This window comes from Pongo pygmaeus, chromosome 19 (genome assembly GCF_028885625.2).
Source record: "Pongo pygmaeus isolate AG05252 chromosome 19, NHGRI_mPonPyg2-v2.0_pri, whole genome shotgun sequence".
NCBI classification, from domain to species: domain Eukaryota; kingdom Metazoa; phylum Chordata; class Mammalia; order Primates; family Hominidae; genus Pongo; species Pongo pygmaeus.
The window spans coordinates 1,420,271-1,438,868 of NC_072392.2; the positions used below are offsets into that span (position 1 = coordinate 1,420,271).

At 58.0% G+C, this 18,598-nt stretch overlaps 2 protein-coding genes across 5 annotated transcripts in view; both read right to left on the reverse strand.

Annotated features, from left to right (window-relative positions):
- SLC43A2 (solute carrier family 43 member 2) overlaps positions 1-6,265 on the reverse strand; it is a 60,569-nt gene extending 54,304 nt beyond the window's left edge. Inside the window, exons 1-2 of one of the 3 annotated variants that reach the window (XM_063655715.1) lie at positions 6,155-6,265; positions 256-455 (exon numbers count right to left, since the gene is read on the reverse strand). In XM_063655715.1, coding sequence (XP_063511785.1) covers positions 256-415 — 160 coding nt within the window. In that variant the 5' untranslated portion in view covers positions 416-455; positions 6,155-6,265. Of the gene's footprint in view, positions 1-255; positions 456-647; positions 984-1,326; positions 1,739-6,154 lie in introns of those variants that run through there. The other 2 variants (XM_054459735.2, XM_054459734.2) reach the window with 2 other exon arrangements.
- Positions 6,266-6,316: 51 nt separating this feature from the next.
- On the reverse strand, positions 6,317-18,589 carry SCARF1 (scavenger receptor class F member 1). 2 transcript variants are annotated; one of them, XM_054459737.2, is made up of 11 exons: positions 18,176-18,589; positions 17,794-17,855; positions 17,451-17,552; positions 16,059-16,584; positions 13,875-14,093; positions 13,337-13,465; positions 13,064-13,167; positions 12,215-12,335; positions 10,030-10,151; positions 9,798-9,944; positions 6,317-8,678 (listed from the first exon to the last, which is right to left on the reverse strand). In XM_054459737.2, the coding sequence occupies exons 1-11, from the start codon at positions 18,391-18,393 to the stop codon at positions 7,819-7,821; spliced, it is 2,610 nt and encodes an 869-aa protein (XP_054315712.2). In that variant the 5' UTR covers positions 18,394-18,589; the 3' UTR covers positions 6,317-7,818. The 2 variants fall into 2 exon arrangements, with proteins under 2 accessions (XP_054315712.2, XP_054315714.1); XM_054459739.2 differs by having other exon boundaries at positions 6,906-8,678; positions 9,798-9,907.
- Between the last annotated feature and the right edge of the window lie 9 nt (positions 18,590-18,598).

Consider the following 18,598-nt stretch of genomic DNA (forward strand, 5'->3'; position numbering starts at 1 on the left):
CTCTGGGTGGATGGCAGGCCCAGGCTCTGTGGCCTTGCGCAAGACAGATCGCTCTGAGTCTCGATGTCTTCGTCCACAAAACAGGGGCAATGGCAAGTACCCAGCAGGGCTGGGTGAGGATCAGATGGGCCTTCTGATACCCGAAAGGCACTGGGCAATGCCGTGCTGTGGCTCGCTAGGTCTTCACCCCCATCCCGCCCCCATTCCAAAGCCCCGGCTCCAGGAGCCCCCCGCAACCCCAGGCGCCTGTCTTACCTGGCTCGGTACACAGGTAGGAGTAAAAGCCCTCCGACTTGAGCATGATGAGCAGCGAGCCCCAGCCCAGGAGGACTGCCGAGAAGAGGAGGTTTTCCAGCACGGCCGTGCAGGCCATCCACCAGCGGCGCCGATGGGCAGTTGCCAGGGTGGGTGCCATGGTGCGGCGCGGCACGGCTCCGGCTCCGGCTCTGCACCACCTGCGCACAGACCTCGGCGTCAGCGGCCGGCCCTGCCCAGCCCCTGCGGCCGCCCCCAGCTGCCCCGACCACTGCCGCAGGGCTCGGGACTGCCACCCCTCCCCGGCCGCGGCGGCCGGTGCGCGCAGCGGAGGAAGCGAACCCCAGCCCTGCCCGAACCTGGGCCACCCCGACCCCGCGGCCGGCTCGTACCGCTGCCCTCCGCTACGACAGAGCCGCCCCGGCCAGGCAGGGAGACGTCTCCCGCAGCTCACTCCGAGGTAAACTGAGGCATGGAGGCAAGAAGGGGCTAACGCATGCTCAGGGCCGTGGAACTAGTCCTGGCCTGCAGCAGGACTGACATCGCCTGGGGCCAGCATGGAACGCAGCGTGAGGTGGGCAGGGGGCAGATCCGAGGGCTGCCTCTCCCAGGGACCCTGACAGGTGCCCTCCCGCCAGCGCCCGAGACCCTTGCCCAGAGCTGGTTTCTTCAACCATAAGATCAGCGCCCAGAGCTACAGAACGGCCCGCCCCGGCGCGCTCATTGGCCGGACGGCGCAGGAACTGCCGCGCCATTGGCCGCCGTCTAGGTCGCTAGGCGCTGCGGCCACGCGAACCCGGCGTGGGAGACGAGGAGCCGGTTCAAACCGGCGGCGCGAGCCAGCCGCGCGACCCCCATCCCGGGCGTTCCCCCGGCAACTCGCCCGTTTCCATGGCCTCGGACCCCCGCGCCTCCATTCCCCAGCCCGCATCTGTTCGTCATCTCTTCCCTGGCGGCCCCTCATCGCTCCATCTCTCTCCTCTTGTTCCCACGTTTTCTCCCTACGCCCCTTCGGCGGCCGCTTCTGCCCCCGCGCCCTCGCCCCGGCCGCGATCCCCTGCTCCAGCTCACCCGGCTCCTCCGGCGTGTGTCGGGCCCGCCCGGCGCCTTTTCTGCCCTCTTTTATTCCAGCCCTTTTATTCCGACCCCAAGAAGAAAACACTGCCGCCCGCTGATTGGCTGAGCGGGGCTGGAAACAGGCGTCGACCAATCAGCAGCCAACCCCCCGCCCGCCCCGCCGCGAGCAGAAGCCGGTTCCGGCCGGACTCGGAGACAAACAAGAGAGGTGGGGGGCGGGAGGGGCCTGGGCGCTGCGGGCCGGGCCTCGGCTCTGCAGCCTTCAACCCGAGTCACCGCGCGGCCGGGAACCCCCGGCGACATCGCCCCGCGGCCTCTCCAGAGGCCTGACCCTGCGAGGCTGGGGCTCCGGCTCCGCGTCCCGGCCCCCAGCGGACTCCCCCGCGAAGCCGCTGGGCCACCAGCGCCCCCAGCCGGGCTTTCCCGCGGCCGCCCCGCCGTCCCCAGCTGCCCCCTGCGCGCGGGTCACCACGCCCAGATGCGCCGGCTCCGCACGGTGGTTCCACTCTCGAATCCCCACCCCGCCTCCTCCCCACGCCGCGCCGCCGTCCCCGCCGCCTCGGGCTTTGGGTCCTGGTTCCTCGCTCCCCCGCCCCGGTGGTTCCCGTCCCAGCGTATTCGGGGCCTGGGATCCCGGACCCGGTCCAGCCGTGGCGCCCCCTGCTGATGCACTGACCCCTTTCCCTCTCCCCGGTGGCGTCTGCCCGGTCGCTGGAAGTTGGCCCTTGGAAATCTGCAAGGGGATTTGGGGCTGGTCTGTCCCGTCCTAGGATGGGGTCTCCTGAGGTCCCCCAACCAGACTGACCTTTCTCCGCCCGTGTTCACGCACTGCTCAGTCCCCCGGGGACCCTCCACCCTTGATCGTCATCTGGGTGCTCCCTGCTCGCGCTGGCCACCTTCACCCGGTTCCCCGTCCCTTAGCAGGGCGATGCTACTGGCCACGTCCGCCAGCTGGGACAAGCTAGCGAGGGTTCGAGGGGGCTCCGGGTCCCCGTCTGATAAGCCCGGGCTCCGAAAGCTCAGCTCCCCGTCTTCGTCCCCCGGATCCGAGGCACTAGCCCGACCTCGGAAGACCCTCTGACTGCCCCAGAATCGGCTTGGTCTCCCTGACTCGCTCCGGGGGGCTGGCTTAGCACCCCAGGGCTGTCGCGCGGTGTCCACGTCTGGAATCCCAGCGGTTTGGGAGGCTAAGGTCGGAGGGCCACTTGGGGCCAGGAGTTCGAGACCAGCCTGGACAGCATGGCGAGCACCATCTCTACCAAAATAAAAATCAAAAATAAAACCCCACCACCACTCCAGGGCTGTGGGAGCCCCAAACCCCTCTTGCTCCACCTGCCCCAGTCCGAGTGTGCCCCTTACTGTCTAGAATCCGCCCGGGCCACCTGGCGAGGGCAACCTCCCCCAGACAAGGCTTGGAGCTGTCAGCCTGCTGGGGGGTGGCTCCAGCTGGTAACCTACCCGGTTCCTCACCCTGTGGAACCCTTCCCACTTACAAGGTTTCAACTGCCATCTGAAAAATCTCTTCACCCTTCCCTCCTCTTTGAGCAGCCTGAGGGCACTGCAGGGCTCAACCATACCTCAAATATCCCCCAGAACTGTCCTCCACATTTTCTCTCAGATAACCATACTACTGTCTACTGAAGTTAGATACCAAGAACCCTCTGTTTTTTCTTTTTTTTTTGAGACAGGATCTCAGGCACCCAGACTGCTGGAGTGTGGTGGCATGATCATAGCTCACTGCAGCTTCGACCTCCTGGGCTTAGGTGATCCTCCTGCCTGAGCCTCCCAAGTAGCTGGGACCACAGGTGCATGCTACCACACTTGGCTAATTTTTGTATTTTTTGTAGAGGTAGGGTCTTGCCCTGTTGCCCAGGCTGGTCTCAAAGTCTTGGGCTCAAGTGATCCTCCCACCTCAGCCTCCCAAAGTGCAGGGATTATAGGCATGACTCACAGTGCCCTGCTGAGAACCATCCTTTCATCAGACGTTTGTTAGGCAGTCGCTGTGATTCTGCCCCTCCCTCACCCCATCCCCATCAAACTGATACAGCTGTATCTCCTACATATTTACCTAATCGGTCCATCTGTGCCCTTAGGCCCACAACTGCTGTTGTTGAGCCACCTTCAAATTTCAGCTCCTCAAATCTAGCCCCCATCTCATCCCAGGGCACTAAGGGAAGTGTAAATGTGACCTCTGCCAAAATCCTTCAGAAACTATTATTTGTAAAACAGGATAAAGTTCCAGTTCCTGGCTGGGCGCGGTGGCTCACGCCTGTAATCCCAGCACTTTGGGAGGCCGAGGCGGGCAGATCACTTGAGGTCAGGAGTTAAAGACCAGCCTGGCCAACATGGTGAAACCCTGTCTCTACTAAAAATACAAAAATGGCTGGGTGCGGTGGCTCACGCCTGTAATCCTAGCACTTTGGGAGGCTGAGGCGGGCGGATCACAAGGTCAGGAGTTCAATACCAGCTTGGCCAAGATGGTGAAACCCTATCTCTACTAAAGATACAAAAAATTAGCTGGGCGTGGTGGCACACGCCTGTAATCCCAGCTATTCTGGAGGCTGAGGCAAGAGAATCACTTGAACCCGGGAGGCGGAGGTTGAAGTGAGCCGAGATTGTGCCACTGCACTCCAGCCTGGGCAACAAGAGCGAAACTTCGTCTGAAAAAAAAAAAGATCTGGGTGATGTGGCACGTGCCTGTAATCCCAGCTACCCGGGAGGCTGAGGCAGGAGAATTGCTTGAGCCGGGGAGGCAGAGGTTGCGGTGAGCAGAGATCGCGCCACTGTACTCCAGCCTGGGCAACAAAGAGAGACTCCGTCTCGAAAAAATACATAAACAAAATTTAAAAGTTCCAGTTCCCCAATTTGACCCACACAGGCTCCTCCCTCTCCCTCCGTCTGGAGGACATCTGACCTGCCTGGTCCCCGATGCTCCAGTCACATGGAATTGCCTGTGGTTTCTGCACCTGCTGTTCTCTCTCCTCTAGCTCTTGACATAGCTTCATTTTGAACAGCACCTCCTCTGGGAAGCCTTCCCTAACCACTCCCCATTAATACTGTTCACTTTATTTGTCCACTGCTGGCATTGTTTTATAATTAGCTATTCATCTGTTTGTCTTCCTCTCTAATTGACTATGAACTCTTTGGGGGCAGGACGGTGTCTTATTCAACTTTGTATAACCAGCCCTTGATAGAGAAGCAAACACAAAGCAGTTGCACAATATGAGTTTGTGGAATGAAAACATGAACTCATGAAAAGGGGCAAAAGGCCAGGCGCGGTGGCTCACACCTAGAATCCCAGCACTTTGAGAGGCCGAGGTGGGTGGATCACCTGAGGTCAGGAGTTCGAGACCAGCCTGGCCAACATGGCAAAACCCCATCTCTACAAAAAGCACAAAAATTAGCTGGGCATGGTGGTGGGCACCTATAATCCCAGCTACTCAGGAGGCTGAGGCACAAGAATGGCCTGAACCTGGGAGGCAGAGGTTGCAGTGAGCTAAGACGGAAAAGAAACTCAACCTTAGAATACTCATAGGAATTTAAATTGTAATGAGATATGATTGATGATGGCTAAACACACACAAAAAATTATATATACTTTTTAGAAGCTTTAGTGGCTGGGCACAGTGGCTCACACCTGTAATCTTGGCACTTTGGGAGGCCAAGGCAGGAAGATCTTCTGAGGTCAGGAGTTTGAGAGCAACCTGGCCAACATGGCAAAACCCCATCTCTACTAAAAATGCAAAAAAATTAGCTGGACGTGGTGGCACGCGCCTGTAGTCCCAGCTACTCGAGAGGCTGAGGCAGGATAATTGCTTGAACCTAGGAGGCGAAGGTTGCAGTGAGCCGAGATTGTGCCACTGCACTCCAGCCTGGGCGACAGAAAGAGACTCCATCTCAAAAAATAAATTTAAAAAAAAGAAGCTTTAGCATGTGTTACTTTATTTTTACCAAGGTAAAATAATGAGATACCATTTTTTAACTGATCAGATTGAGTGTGGGGAAATGGATTCCCCCATAATTTGTGAGACTACAAATCCAGGCCACATTTTTGGAGACAATTTGGAGTAAGTACAGAAGTGTCTAACTTCCTTACCCTACAACTCAACAACCCTGCTTCTAGGAATCTATTCTATAGAAAAACTTGCACAAATGTAAAAATAAATATGGGGCCTGGCGCGGTGGTTCACGCCTGTAATCCCAGCACTTTGGGAGGCCGAGGCGGGCAGAGCATCCGAGGTCGGGAGTTCAAGACCAGCCTGACCAACATGGAGAAACCCCATCTCTACTAAAAATACAAAATTAGCCGGGCATGGTGGCAGGTGCCTGTAATCCCAGCTACTCAGGAGGCTGAGGCAGGAGAATCACTTGAACCCGGGAGGCGGAGGTTGCAGTGAGCTGAGATCGTGCCATTGCACTCCAGCCTGGGCAACAAGAGCGAAACTCCGTCTCAAAAAATAAATAAATAAATAAATATGGACAAAGTTGTACACTATGTCATTGCTTATTGTATCAAAACAGATCAGAACAACCCAACCTTCCATTGGCGGGGGAATGATTTCAATAACTGTGCTAGATGGAATCTCATGTAGTCATTTTTTTAATAAAGAGAGTTAGCTTTATATTTATGGACATTGAACTATATCCAGGATATGTCGTTAAGTAAAAAAGCAAGTTGAGGCTGGCTGCGGTGGCTCACGCTTGTAATCCCAGCACTTCGGGAGACCAAGGCGGGTCAGGAGTTCGAGACCAGCCTGGCCAACATGGTGAAACCCCATCTGTATTAAAAATACAAAAATTAGCCGGGCGTGGTGACGGGTACCTGTAATTGCAGCTACTCAGGAGGCTGAGGCAGGAGAATCGCTTGAACCCGGGAAGCGGAGGTTGCAATGAGCCGAGATTACACCACTGCACTCCAGCCTGGGCCAGAGAGCAATACTTCGTCTCAAAAAGAAAAAAAAGAAGAAGCTGAGGAACAGTATGCTTAGTATGCTAAAATTTTGTTTTTGTTTAAAATATTTGTTGACATGTACACAGAAAAACATCTGAAAGAAAGCATCTCAACTGTTGATGACATTCTCTGAGCACTGAGATAGAAGGGGCTGCCCCTGGCTGGGCACGGTGGCTCATGCCTATAATGCCAACACTCTGGGAGGCCGAGGCGGTGGAGCCCTTGAGGTTGGGAGTTCAAGACCAGCCTGGCCAACATGGTGAAACCCTGTCTCCACCAAAAAATACAAAAATTAGCCGGGCGTGGTGGCAGGCGCTTGTAATCCCAGCCACTCAGGAGGCTGAGGCAGGAGAGTTGCTTGAATCCGGGAGGCAGAGGTTGCAGTGAGCCGAGATCACGCCACTGCACTCCAGCCTGGGTAACAGACTGAGACTCCATCTTAAAAAAAAAAATAAAGCTGCAGGGGAGGGTTGCCCCTTTTCTTTTCTGACTAGGTAATATGTGAGCAAAGAATTCAAACAAGACCAAAAAGCTGCCAGGGAAAAGTAGATTGTAACTCTCTCTCGACCCACAGACGCCTCCGGGGAGAAGGGAAATCTCCATTTTACTTTATATATGTCTGTAATGTTAGTACTTTTTATTTTTTTAACAAAGATCATTGCTTTTTATTATACTTTATCAAATTCAATCTAGTAACAAAAGTAAAAAAGAATGTTCACTGTAGAAAATTTGCAAACTATAGAAAAGTTCCAGAAGAAAATAAATATCACCTACAATCTCATCTTCCAGAGGAAAATACCATTTAGTGCCTTTCCTTTGAATCTGTTTTTATACACATACATCCTTTTTAAAAAGTTCATAGGCCAGGCGCGGTGGCTCACACCTGTCATCCCAGCACTTTGGGAGGCCAAGGCAGGTGGATCACGAGGTCAGGAGATCGAGACCATCCTGGCTAACATGGTGAAACCCTGTCTCTATTAAAAATACAAAAAAATTAGCTGGGTGTGGTGGCGGGCGCCTGTAGTCCCAGCTACTCGGGAGGCTGAGGCAGGAGAAGGGCATGAACCCTGGAGGTGGAACTTTCCGTGAGCCAAGATCGCGCCACTGCACTCAAGCCTGGGGGACAGAGCAAGACTCCGTCTCAAAAAAAAAAAAAAAAAAAAAATTTGTTTAGCCAATCTTTTATCAGCAAACATGTAGGTTGTTTGCCATTTCAGAAAAATGTTTTGCACATGAAATAAACAATAGCCCTTATGAGGCACACAGGGTCCAGGACAGCAGAGGAAAAGTCCCTGCAGGCAACCCTTCCTGACCCCATCCTGCAGGGTCTCTGCCCAGGCCTTCCTGGGCCCCTCCGGGAGCACCGCCAGGGGCCTGGGCCAACTGGCCTGGAAGCCTTGCCTTTTCCCTGTCGAGGCGCAGAGGCTCTGGTTTGTCTGTCCTGGCCCTGGGATAATTTTCCAGCACACAGCACAGTCTAGTCCATGGGCAGTTCCGGTCCCATCCAGTCTCCCCACTCCCCAAATTCAAGGTCATCAGGGTTCTGGTGGCCTGGAGATGGGTACAACATTCTCATACTCAGGTTCCTCCTGCCTTTCCTCTTCAGCCGGCTTCTGGTGATCCTGTTCTGGGGAGCCACCCCCAGAGATTGGCTCCTGGGCTCTCCCTGAACTCTCCGTGCCAGCCCCCAGCCCCTGGACCGCTTCCTCTGGTCTGACTGCCATAGGCCCTGTGGCCCCAGGAAGCCCAGCTTTTGGGGCTGAGTTGGGGCTCTGGCTGACAGAGCCAGAGGCCAGGCCAGGGCTGCCCTTTTTCCGATGCAGGGCCTGGCGTGGAGGCTTAGGGATGGCCCTCTTGACCTTGGGTTCTGCCTGGCCTTTCTGAAAGCTACCAAAATGACGGAAGACAGAGCGGGCAGGGCCTTCGGATCCCCGGGGCGTCCCCGCCAGCATGTAGATGGTGGTCACAGGGCCTGAGCTCTCCTGGACACTGCCCTCAATGGCTTCCACGTGCTCAGCCACTGTCCGGCCACCAAGTGGGGGCCGCCGGTGGCCAGTGGCTGAATCCCCGGGACTGGCAGCCGCCGGAAAGGACTCGTGTGCTTCTGCTTCCTCTGGGCCTGTGGACTCTTCGGCTTCCCGGCCCTCAGGACCCGACTGTGCCCCCCGGGAGAGCCTCTTGGGCTTTCGGAGCGGGCTGGAGAGCTCCCCTGAGCTTCGGCGACTCTGTGGCGCAAACTTGGTACCTTCAGCGAAGGAGACCGATGGCCGCTTGGCCCGAGCTAGGCTGGAGGTGCGCGGGATGGCGAATGGCGTGGAGGCGTCCTCAGGGGGCGGGAAAGCACCTCCAGCCAGGCTGGCCTCTGATGACCCTGCCTGGGCCACAGGGACCATCCCTGGCAGAGGAGACAGAAGAGCTTGGCTGGAGCGGAACTGGCCACCCCAATGCATCCTACCCACAGCTCAGCATCTTCCAGGAGGCCTCAAAAATAGGGCAAGGAAGAGGGCAAGGATGAGGAGAGAGGCAGAAGGACCAATTCAGGTAGACACTGGTACTTCTACACTCTTTTTTTTTTTTTTTTAACTTTTGTAGAGATGGGGTCTCACTATGTTGGCCAGACTGGTATCAAACCCCTGGCCTCAAGCAATCCTCCCGCCTCAGCCTCCCAAAGTGCTGGGATCACAGGTGTGAGTCACAACACCTGGTCTCTCTATACTGTTTTCTCAGCACCTCTCCCTACTTCGAAATACTGTCACACTCTAACCAAGCTAAAACTCTTTCGATGGCACACAGCCACATCCCTCTCACCTCTGGGCCTTTGTGTATGCTGTTCCATCTTCCTGAAACACCATTCCCTCCTCTCCCTGACTTTTACCTGGCTAACTCCTACTGATTCTGCTAGACTTGACAGGGATACCACACACATCTTCCTTGACCCCAGTCACCTCATGGCTAGCGAATGAGCCCCGACTTGTATGTCCCCCATGGAAACACATATCACTGTGTCCTGTCATTGTCTGATGGCCGCCCATCTGACTCTAAGCCTGGTGAGGATAGGAATCTGTCTTGTCATCTCTTGCATGCCGGGAGCCAAGAACAGTGACTAACACAGAATGGGCCCTTAACTGTTTGCTGGCCGGGCGCGGTGGCTCACGCCTGTAATCCCAGCACTCTGGGAGGCTGAGGCGGGTGGATCACGAGGTCAGGAGATCGAGATCATCCTGGCTATCACAGTGAAACCCAGTCTCTACTAAAATACAAAAATTAGCCATGTGTGGTGGCGCATGCCTGTAATCCCAGCTATTTGGCAGGCTGAGGCAGGGGAATCGCTTGAACCCGGGAGGCGGAGGTTGCAGTGAGCTGAGATCCCACCACTGCACTCCAGCCTGGTGAAAAAGCAAGACCCAGTCTCAAAAAATAAATAAATAAATAAATAACTGTTTGCTGGAGGACTAAAGAGGGGGTTGTGGTGGGCGGGGCTGCTCAGGGGCTATGTGGGCTGTTGGGGGGCTACCTTCTTGGGGTGGCACACAGTAGGCAGGAACCTCATCTGCCTCTCCAGACTCAGGATCGGATGAGAAGGAGTCATCAGAGGCCCAGCCGGCAGAGGGCGGCTCGATGAAGCTGTGGTTGAAGGGGACCTCCGGATCGTGATGTGAGACTGTAGAGACTCCAGATCAGGCGCCTGCAGGACCTGATGCAAAGCCTTGTCCAATCCCAGACCCCGGCCCCCAGCGCCCACTGACCTGTCACCCAGGGTAGCTTGTGGGAGCTGAAGGAACGGCAGGGCAGCGTGGAGCCCAAGCTGGTCAATGTCCCCCAGACCTGCAGCTTCATCCTGGACACGGTAGCTCCATCTCTGGCTGGCCTGAGGGAGGAGGGTAAGGACAGTGGTCAGTACATAAGACCCACGGTGACCCGGGTCACCTTGGCAGGGTGTGACAGGGTGACTGCCTCTACTTCAGTAGCTTCAGTGGCTCTCTATTGACTGCAGAATAAAATCCAAATGACTGAGCCCAAGATTCAGGCCTGCCACAGAACCAAGTGTGGCTCTAGAGTCAGCCAGCCCTGAGTAACAACTCTGGTTCAGACTTCACCTCCCTAGGCCTCAGTTTCCACATCTGTAAAACAGATCCTATCTATCTATCTACCTATCTATCTATCTCTATCTATCCATCTATCTGTCATCTATCTGAGCTTTTTGCAGGACCTGGCAGGTCTTTGTTATTATCATCCTAGCTGAGCCCCAGCTCACCTGTCTCTCTCTCTCTCTCTTTATTTTTGAGACAGAGTCTCACTCTTGTTGCCCAGGCTGGAGTGCAGTGGTGCGATCTTGGCTCACTGCAACCTTCGCCTCCTGGATTCAAGTGATTCTCCTGCCTCAGCCTCCCGAGTAGCTGGGATTACAGGCATGCACCACCACACCCGGCTAATTTTGTATTTTTAGTAGAGACGGGGTTTCACCATGCTGGCCAGGCTCGTCTTGAACTCCTGACCTCAGGTGATCCGCTCGCCTCAGCCTCCCAAAGTGCTGGGATTATTACAGGCGTGAGCCACTGCACCCGGCCCACCTGTCTCAAATGACACCCCCTCCAGGAAGCCTCCCTTGTTCCCACTCTGCTCTACCCCCACATGTGGAGGAGACTGCTCCACTCTTCACCGTTTCTCCAACAGCCTTTGCACCTGTCCTCGTGTCCCTGCGAGGGGCTTCTTGCCACCCTGGGCTCTATGCCCTGGGCCAGCGGCAACTGTATCTGCTCATCTGTGAATGCCGCACAAGCACAGAGGAGGACGTGCTGTTGGACTAGGGCAGGAACTAGTAAGAGAGCACCAGATAAAGAGTCCAAAAAGGTGGAGAGGGGCTTCCTGTGTGTCAGCAACCAACTAGATCACCTTGGGCCTCAATGTCCTCTGGGAATTGAGGACGATAATTCTTCCAGCCCCACACTCCCTGTTGCAAACCTCCACGCTGTTGGGAGTCTCAAAGGAGCCTGGAATATGAAGAGGTTTCATAAAGGAACAAAGCTCTGCGTAAGCCCCCTGCGCGGGCCCCACCAACCCAACCCTTCCTCCCCTCTCCGTCTCTCAGGCAGCTACATTCTCTGCTAAACCACTGCACAGACATTGATGTCACTTTCCTTTGTGGGCCATCTGAGGCCTGGACTCCTTCCCTCCTGGCCCAGAGCCGGGCTGCTCTTTCGGTGCTCCCAGCCCTCCTCCTCTGGTCCCCGCCGGTGTCAGCTCTCTGCCTCCCGCTGCAGGCTCCGGTTCGCCAGCCTGGTGCCCACGCAACTCAGAAACTTCCTCATCGAAGGCTTCCGAGGAGGGCAGGCAGCTGACCCGGTGTCTCCAGTGTCTCCAGGCCACGGCCATTGCCAACTACCCCCAACACCTCTGACCCACGTGGGCGACAAGGTCAGCCCTCCCCACCCCCAACACCTCTGACCCACGTGGGCGACAAGGTCAGCCCCCCCCACCCCCAACACCTCTGACCCACGTGGGCGACAAGGTCAGCCCCCCCCACCCCCAACACCTCTGACCCACGTGGGCGACAAGGTCAGCCCCCCCCACCCCCAACACCTCTGACCCACGTGGGCGACAAGGTCAGCCCCCCCCACCCCCAACACCTCTGACCCACGTGGGCGACAAGGTCAGCCCTCCCCACCCCCATCACCTCTGACCCACGTGGGCGACAAGGTCAGCCCTCCCCACCCCCATCACCTCTGACCCACGTGGGCGACAAGGTCAGCCCCCCCCACCCCCAACACCTCTGACCCACGTGGGCGACAAGGTCAGCCCTCCCCACCCCCAACACCTCTGACCCACGTGGGCGACAAGGTCAGCCCTCCCCACCCCACAAGGAAACCAGATGCCCCCCTGTTCCCACCCCGTGGCCTGCGCTGTGTGGGGAAGGGACGGGCTGGCGTTCACCTGTCCTTGAGGTCTGACCGGGTGGCCCAGCAGCAGCACGCACAGCAGGCGAGGCCCAGGAAGAGCAGCAGCAGAGGCACAAGGCTGCCCACGATGAGGGCGGTGTCCCGACTTCGAGAGCCTGGGGGAGCCGGAGACAGGGGATACTCAGGCCTTCCTGTCTCCGACACATCCTGTCTTTGCTCTGAGTTGCTTGCTACCCAGAAGCTTCTTCCTGGGGGTCTCTCCCTGCCTCTGGGCAGCCCCTCTGCTGGCGTGTCCCCTCCACACGTTCTGTGGCCCATTCCACAGGTTCTTGCCCCTGAGGCCATGTCAGTGTCCAGCCACCCCGCTGCCCATTTCACAGCTCTAGCCTGGTTTCGCAGGGGCGGGGGCTCGGTCACATCTTCAGGGGGCCCCAGAGCATCCACACAGAGCTCAGGTATAAAGAATGTCTCTGGGCCGGGCGCACTGGCTCACACCTGTAATCCCAGCACTTTGGGAGGCCGAGGTGGGCGGATCACCTGAGGTCAGGAGTTCGAGACCAGCCTGGCCAACATGGCGAAACCCCATCTCTACTAAAAATACAAAAATGAGCCAGGCATGGAGGTGCGCGCCTGTAATCCCAGCTACTCGAGAGGCTGAGATGGGAGAATGGCTTGAACCTGGCAGGCGGAGGTTGCAGTGAGCTGAGATCACGCCACTGCACTCTAGCCTGGGTGACAGAGCAAGACCTCGTCTTAAGAAAAAAGAAAAAAAGAATGTCTCTGAAGTGGGCCCAGACTCCCTGGTGAGGAACTTGCCCTGGAGCCCATGTGAAGGGCCCGCCTTTCCCTGGCTACTGCACCCTATAACCTTCTTCCGCCTCACCTGGCTGGCAGGACCCAGAGATGGGGTGGCAGTGTCCCTCTGAGCATTCACAAGGAACTGAGCAGTTGTTTCCATGGAAGCCGGCTGGGCAGGAGGCGTTGCAGCTATGGAGTAACATGGAGAGGCAGGCTGAGGGCTGGGTGAAGTGGGGGAGGCAGGCAGGAGACGGGCAGGGAGATTTCTGGGCACTGTCCAGGGAAGTTCAGGAAATGCTGCACAGAGGCCTGACCTAGGCCCCTGGCACTCTCCTGCCCCCGGGATCCCCGTCCTCACCTGGGCCCCCAGTAGCCGGCACTGCAGACACAGTCCCCTGTCACAGCATCACAGGCCCCCTGAACACAGGTGGGACAGGTAGAGCCACAGTCTTCCCCAAAGGTGCCAGCAGGGCAGGGGTCTTCACACCTGGGGTGAGGCAAGACTCGGGGAAGGGGAGAGCAAGGCAGGCCTGGCCCCCACCGTGGGGCCCCACTCCTCCGCCCCAGGCTCCTGGACTCAGGGACCCAACTGGCCACTCCTCAGCAGTGAAGCTCAGGTGCAAATAGGGCCTTGAACTTGGGGCCAAATCCAGCAGGTGACAGACTACGAGTCCCTGGAGGGGGGAGGAGGGCAGGAAGCCTCAGAGGGGAGGGAGCTGGGATCCTGCCCAGGCCCCCCCAGAACCCATTGCTCTCCCCCAGTCTTCAACAGGAGGGAGGCCCCTGGGGCCACATGAACCCTTGTGTTGGGTAGGGGTGGTGTTCTCAGAGAGAGCCGCTGAGCTGAGGGTCCTGGGGGGAGGTGTACCCCACCCTGAACAGAATGGGGCCCTCACCTGGGCCCCAGCCAGCCAGGATCACAGCGCTGACAGTGGCCAGTATCTGGCTCACAGGCCTCCCCATGTCGGCAGTGAGGACACCGCTGTTCACAGCTCTCGCCAAAGGTGCCAGGCAGGCAGGGCTGCTGGCACTGGGTCCCGTTCCAGCCTGGCTCGCAGGACTCACAGCTGCCTGTGTCTGGAGAGCACGGCTCATTGTGTTTGCAGTGGCCACAGCTGGGAAGAGAAGGGCTTCGTGGGAGCAGTGGGGGTGGATGGATGGAGCGCCCACCGCCTCCAACCCCTGTACTCCACGCAGGCCTTCGGGGGCCCTGGAGAGTGTTCGGGTCCCACTTGGGTCACTCAGGCAGGTTTGAGCCTCAGTTTCCCCACGTTGTACAATGAAGACAAATGAAGGCTCTTACAGGATCCCATCCCTTTCCTTTGAGGCGTCTGCTCTGTGACCATCTTTCCCTGGGTCCCAGGGTCATCAGGAGCCAGCAGCCCAGCCAGGGCAGGCGAGTAGCCACCAAGCTCTGAGTCCCATTTGCCAGGTCTGCCAGGCCTTCCCTCCTGCTCTTTTCACTTTTCCTTCTTCCACACTGAGCCGCCCCCGGGTCTAGCATGAATGGGACTCAGTAGTGTCTTCTACCCCATCATACGAAATGCAAAAAATGTAAAGTGTTTTCACCCAGGGGTCCTCAAACCCTGGGCCATGGACTGGTACTAGTCCGTGGCGTGTTAGGAACTGCGCGGCAGCGTAGAGATGAGTGGCGGGGGAGCCTAACCGCCTGAGCTCCGCTGCCAGCCAGATCAGCAGCGGCCTTAGATTCTCATAGGAGCGCCAGTCCTATTGTGAACTGCGCACGGGAGGGTCCAGGATAAGGATCTAATGCCTGATGATCTGTCACTGTCTCCCATCACCCCCAGATGGGACCGTCAAGCTGCGGGAAAACAAGCTCAGGGTTCCCACTGATTCTATATTATGGTGAGCCATATAATTATTTCATTATAGATTACAGTGTAATAATAGAAAAATTGTCTGCCACGAAACCAGTCCCTGGTGCCAAAAGGTTGGAGACCACTGTTGTCACCAGTATAATTTCACATTTGCCATATCTTGATTTCCCATTGATGCCTAACAGTTACCTGAAGTTTCTCCCTCAGATGCTTAACTAGCTGGGATCATATACTTGGGTCAGACCCATTAGTAGGGGAGAAGAAAGGCAGTTCATAAAAGCCATTTAGCTGATCCTGACCAGCATTTTTATTTTTTATTTTATTTTATTATTATTTTCTTTGAGATGGAGTCTCGCTCTGTCGCCCAGGCTGGATGGAGTGCAATGGCGCAATCTTGGCTCACTGCAAGCTCTGCCTCCCGGGTTCACACCATTCTCCTGTCTCAGCCTCTGGAGTAGCTGGGACTACAGGCGCCCGCCCCCTCGCCCGGCTAATTTTTGTATTTTTAGTAGAGACGGGGTTTCACCATGTTGGCCAGGCTGGTCTCGAACTCCTGACCTCAGGTGATCCGCCCGCCTCGGCCTCCCAAAGTGCTGGGATTACAAGCGTGAGCCACCGCGCCCAGCCAGGGATGAAATTTCTTATTGTGAGTGCAGCCGGTCAAAGTTTGAAAGCCACTGAGCCCTAAAGGGACCTTGCCCAGGACCCTTTGTCACTCGATCCACTTATTATCTACATATGGCTTGCTAGCAGTGCTAGTATATTTTGCACAGCAGTAATCGATGAAATGAGCAGGTGGGGCTGGACCTGGGGCAACAAAGGGTTTTTAAAGTTTCTGTTTTGTTTTGTTTGAGACGGAGTCTTGCTCTCTGGCCCAGGCTGGAGTGCAGTGGTGCGACCTCGGCTCACTGCAACCTCCGCCTCCAGGGCTCAAGCGATTCTCCTGTCTCAGCCTACCGAGTACCTGGGACTTAGGCGCGGCCCGGCTAATTTTTGTGTTTTTAGTAGAGACAAGGTTTCAGCATGTTGGCCAGGCTGGTCTCCAACTCCTGACCTCAGGTGATGCACCCGCCTCAGCCTCCCAAAGTGCTGAGATTACAGGCGTGACCCACGACGCCTAGCCGTCTTTTCCCCCTTCTCGTCCCTCTGTTTGGTATGTTGAGAGGAGCACCGCGAAGCCCTGGCCCCTCCTCCCGGCGCCCTGCCCCGGCCACCTGTCTCCGCTGCGCCCCGCCCGCTCACCTGTGTGCGCACCGCACCCCGTGGCTGCCTGCCGGGCAGGGCAGCTCGCAGCGCGCTCCGCGGAAGCCGGGCGGGCAGGTGCACTCGCCGGAGGCGGCGCTGCAGCGGCCCCGCACACACTCGCACTGCTGCCGGCATTCGGGACCCCACCAGCCCGGCCGGCAGGCGCAGCGGCCCGAGTCCTGCTCGCACGGGGAGTCGTGGCAGGCGCAGCGGAAGCTGCAGCGGCGCCCCCACCAGCCCGGCTTGCACATGCAGGCGCCCGTGGCCTGCTCGCAGCGCGCCGCCGCGGGGTTGCACTGGCACGGGCGGCGGCACGTGGACGACCACCAGCCGGGTTCGCAGTGGCACACGCCGGTCGCGGGGTCGCAGCGCCCGTGGGGGCCGCAGGCGCACGGGAACTCGCAGCGGGCGCCCCAGCGGTCGGCCTGGCACTGGCACGCGCCCGTGGATGGCTCACACTGGCCGTGCGGGTGGCAGGGGCAGCTCTCACGGCAGTCGGGGCCCCAGTACTGGCCCGGGCAGCCTGCGGGGGTGGGGACGGGAGGGGTCAGTGGGCTCAGGGCCGCGCGCAGACCCTTACCCTGCGTGCCCTTCCGCAAGGAAAAGGGGCGCTGGGCCCACCCTCCAAGAGCTGGGGACAGACCCTCAGAACATCCGGCAGCCTGTCCTGGGCAACACTCACTTCCTGCTCCGCTCTGACCTACAGAAAACCCTTAGCCATTAGTGGGAGGCTCAGCCTGCCACTTCACATTCCAGAACACACTCAGAGATCCTGAGTGGGCAGGGGACTTGCCCAGAGTGTGGCACCGAGGTTGGTGGGCCTTCCTCCATGCCTGCTCTTCCCTGCCGAGATGGATCTCTGCTGGGCTGGAGGAGAGCTGGCTTCCTCCCGATCTCAGGCCTGGATACTGCCCGCCAGGGTGTCAGGAGAAGCCACCTTTCCCCTAGGGATTCCTTGATTCCTGGTACCCACCCTCTGGCTCTCCTGCTTCCCAACCCCTTTCCCTTCCCTCTGTTTCTGCCAGAGAGGGCAGAGAGCCCAGCCAGGGGCCCCCTTCCATCCACTGCCCATGTATAAGGCATATGTGGGAAAGACAAGGAATACACTCATTTTGCAATGAAGGGGAATCACAGGTTTTCTGAGAAGTGGAAGAGGAAGATGCTCAGGTGGGCAGCGCTTTGTGGACGTAGGTAAAAACCCAGTGACTCAGGCCATCTCCCAGGAGTGTGTGTCACTTCCTGTCTCTGGACCACAATTCCTCAGTGAAGCTGGGAGGGATTCTGGCCCTGCTGTCCTGAGGCTGCATGGCTACCTGCCTTGCCTGCTCCCACACCACTGCCCCCATACCCAGCTCTGCCCAGCAACTTCATCTGGCCCTTGAGACTCACGGGAGCTGCAGTGGGCCCCAAAGAATCCAGGCTTGCATCGACAGAGGCCCGGCTTCACACACACCTCGTCTTTCTGGCAGGCGTCCGGCCCCTCACAGATGGCTGAAAGACACCCCACCCAGGTTGGAAAGACGGGAGCTGGACCAGGGGACACCCCTGCCCTCTCACTGGCTGCAGGGGCCATGCCTCCTCATGAGGTGCCCCTTCAGGCCTGGGGGGCATCACAGGAGAAACCCTGGCTCCTGGTATCAGGAGGGGCAGGCCCCGGGGAGTAGGAAGGAAGGGTTGTCACTGGGCTACGGCCTCCCTTCTCCTTGGCTGAGGGTCTGTCCTGGCTACTCACGGATGGTGCATTCTTGATCCTTCTGTCTCCAGCCTGCGCAGCACTGCAGCTCAGCAGAGGGGCTGTGGGGCAAAAAGGGGTCAGCCGGACATGGTGGGGGGTGCAGCCTGGCCCCGAGCAAGGTGGATCACTCTCTCTGGCTGAAGAGGGGGAGGCTGCCTTAGCCCCCTGGGGAGGCCTAGCGGATCTTTACAGCTAGGGTCCCCAGCCCCTCCCCTCTCCTTCCCTGACCCTTCCACCATCTGCTGTGGCTAGCCACTACCTGCCAGACCGCCATCAGCAGCCCCTTCCTTTCGGCCTAAGCCCCCTTCCTAGTCTCCTCCTTCCCCTAACGGCCTCAACACCGGTTCAGCCACCCGCATCACACTCCCACGAGACCCACCTGCTGGCCACACAGACGTGCTGCCCATTGGGGTCCAGCTTGGACCCCTGAGTCCCCTGAGTCCAGAGCAGCAGCAGCGGGAGCAGCAGCCCCAGCCCCATAGCAGCCAGCTCGGTGGGAAGGCTCGGGTTCATCTGGCCCCCACAGCTCCCAACCCCCTCCCTGCTTCCTCTCAGGGCTTTTCCTGAGGAAACCAGGCCGGAGGGGCGGGCTGCCATGAGGCACCTCCCTGAGAGGGAGGGGGTGGCTGGAAAGACTGACACTCAAAAAAAGAAAGGCAAAGGAAGGCAATGGCAGGGCGGACTAGCCTGGGCCTGGAAGGGCCAGAAGAATGAAGTTGCAGGTCCCTGGGTGCCGGGGCCAGGGAAGGGGGTGGAGTGAGGGTGGGAGCCACGGCTTTCCATCAAACCACACTCCGAAAGC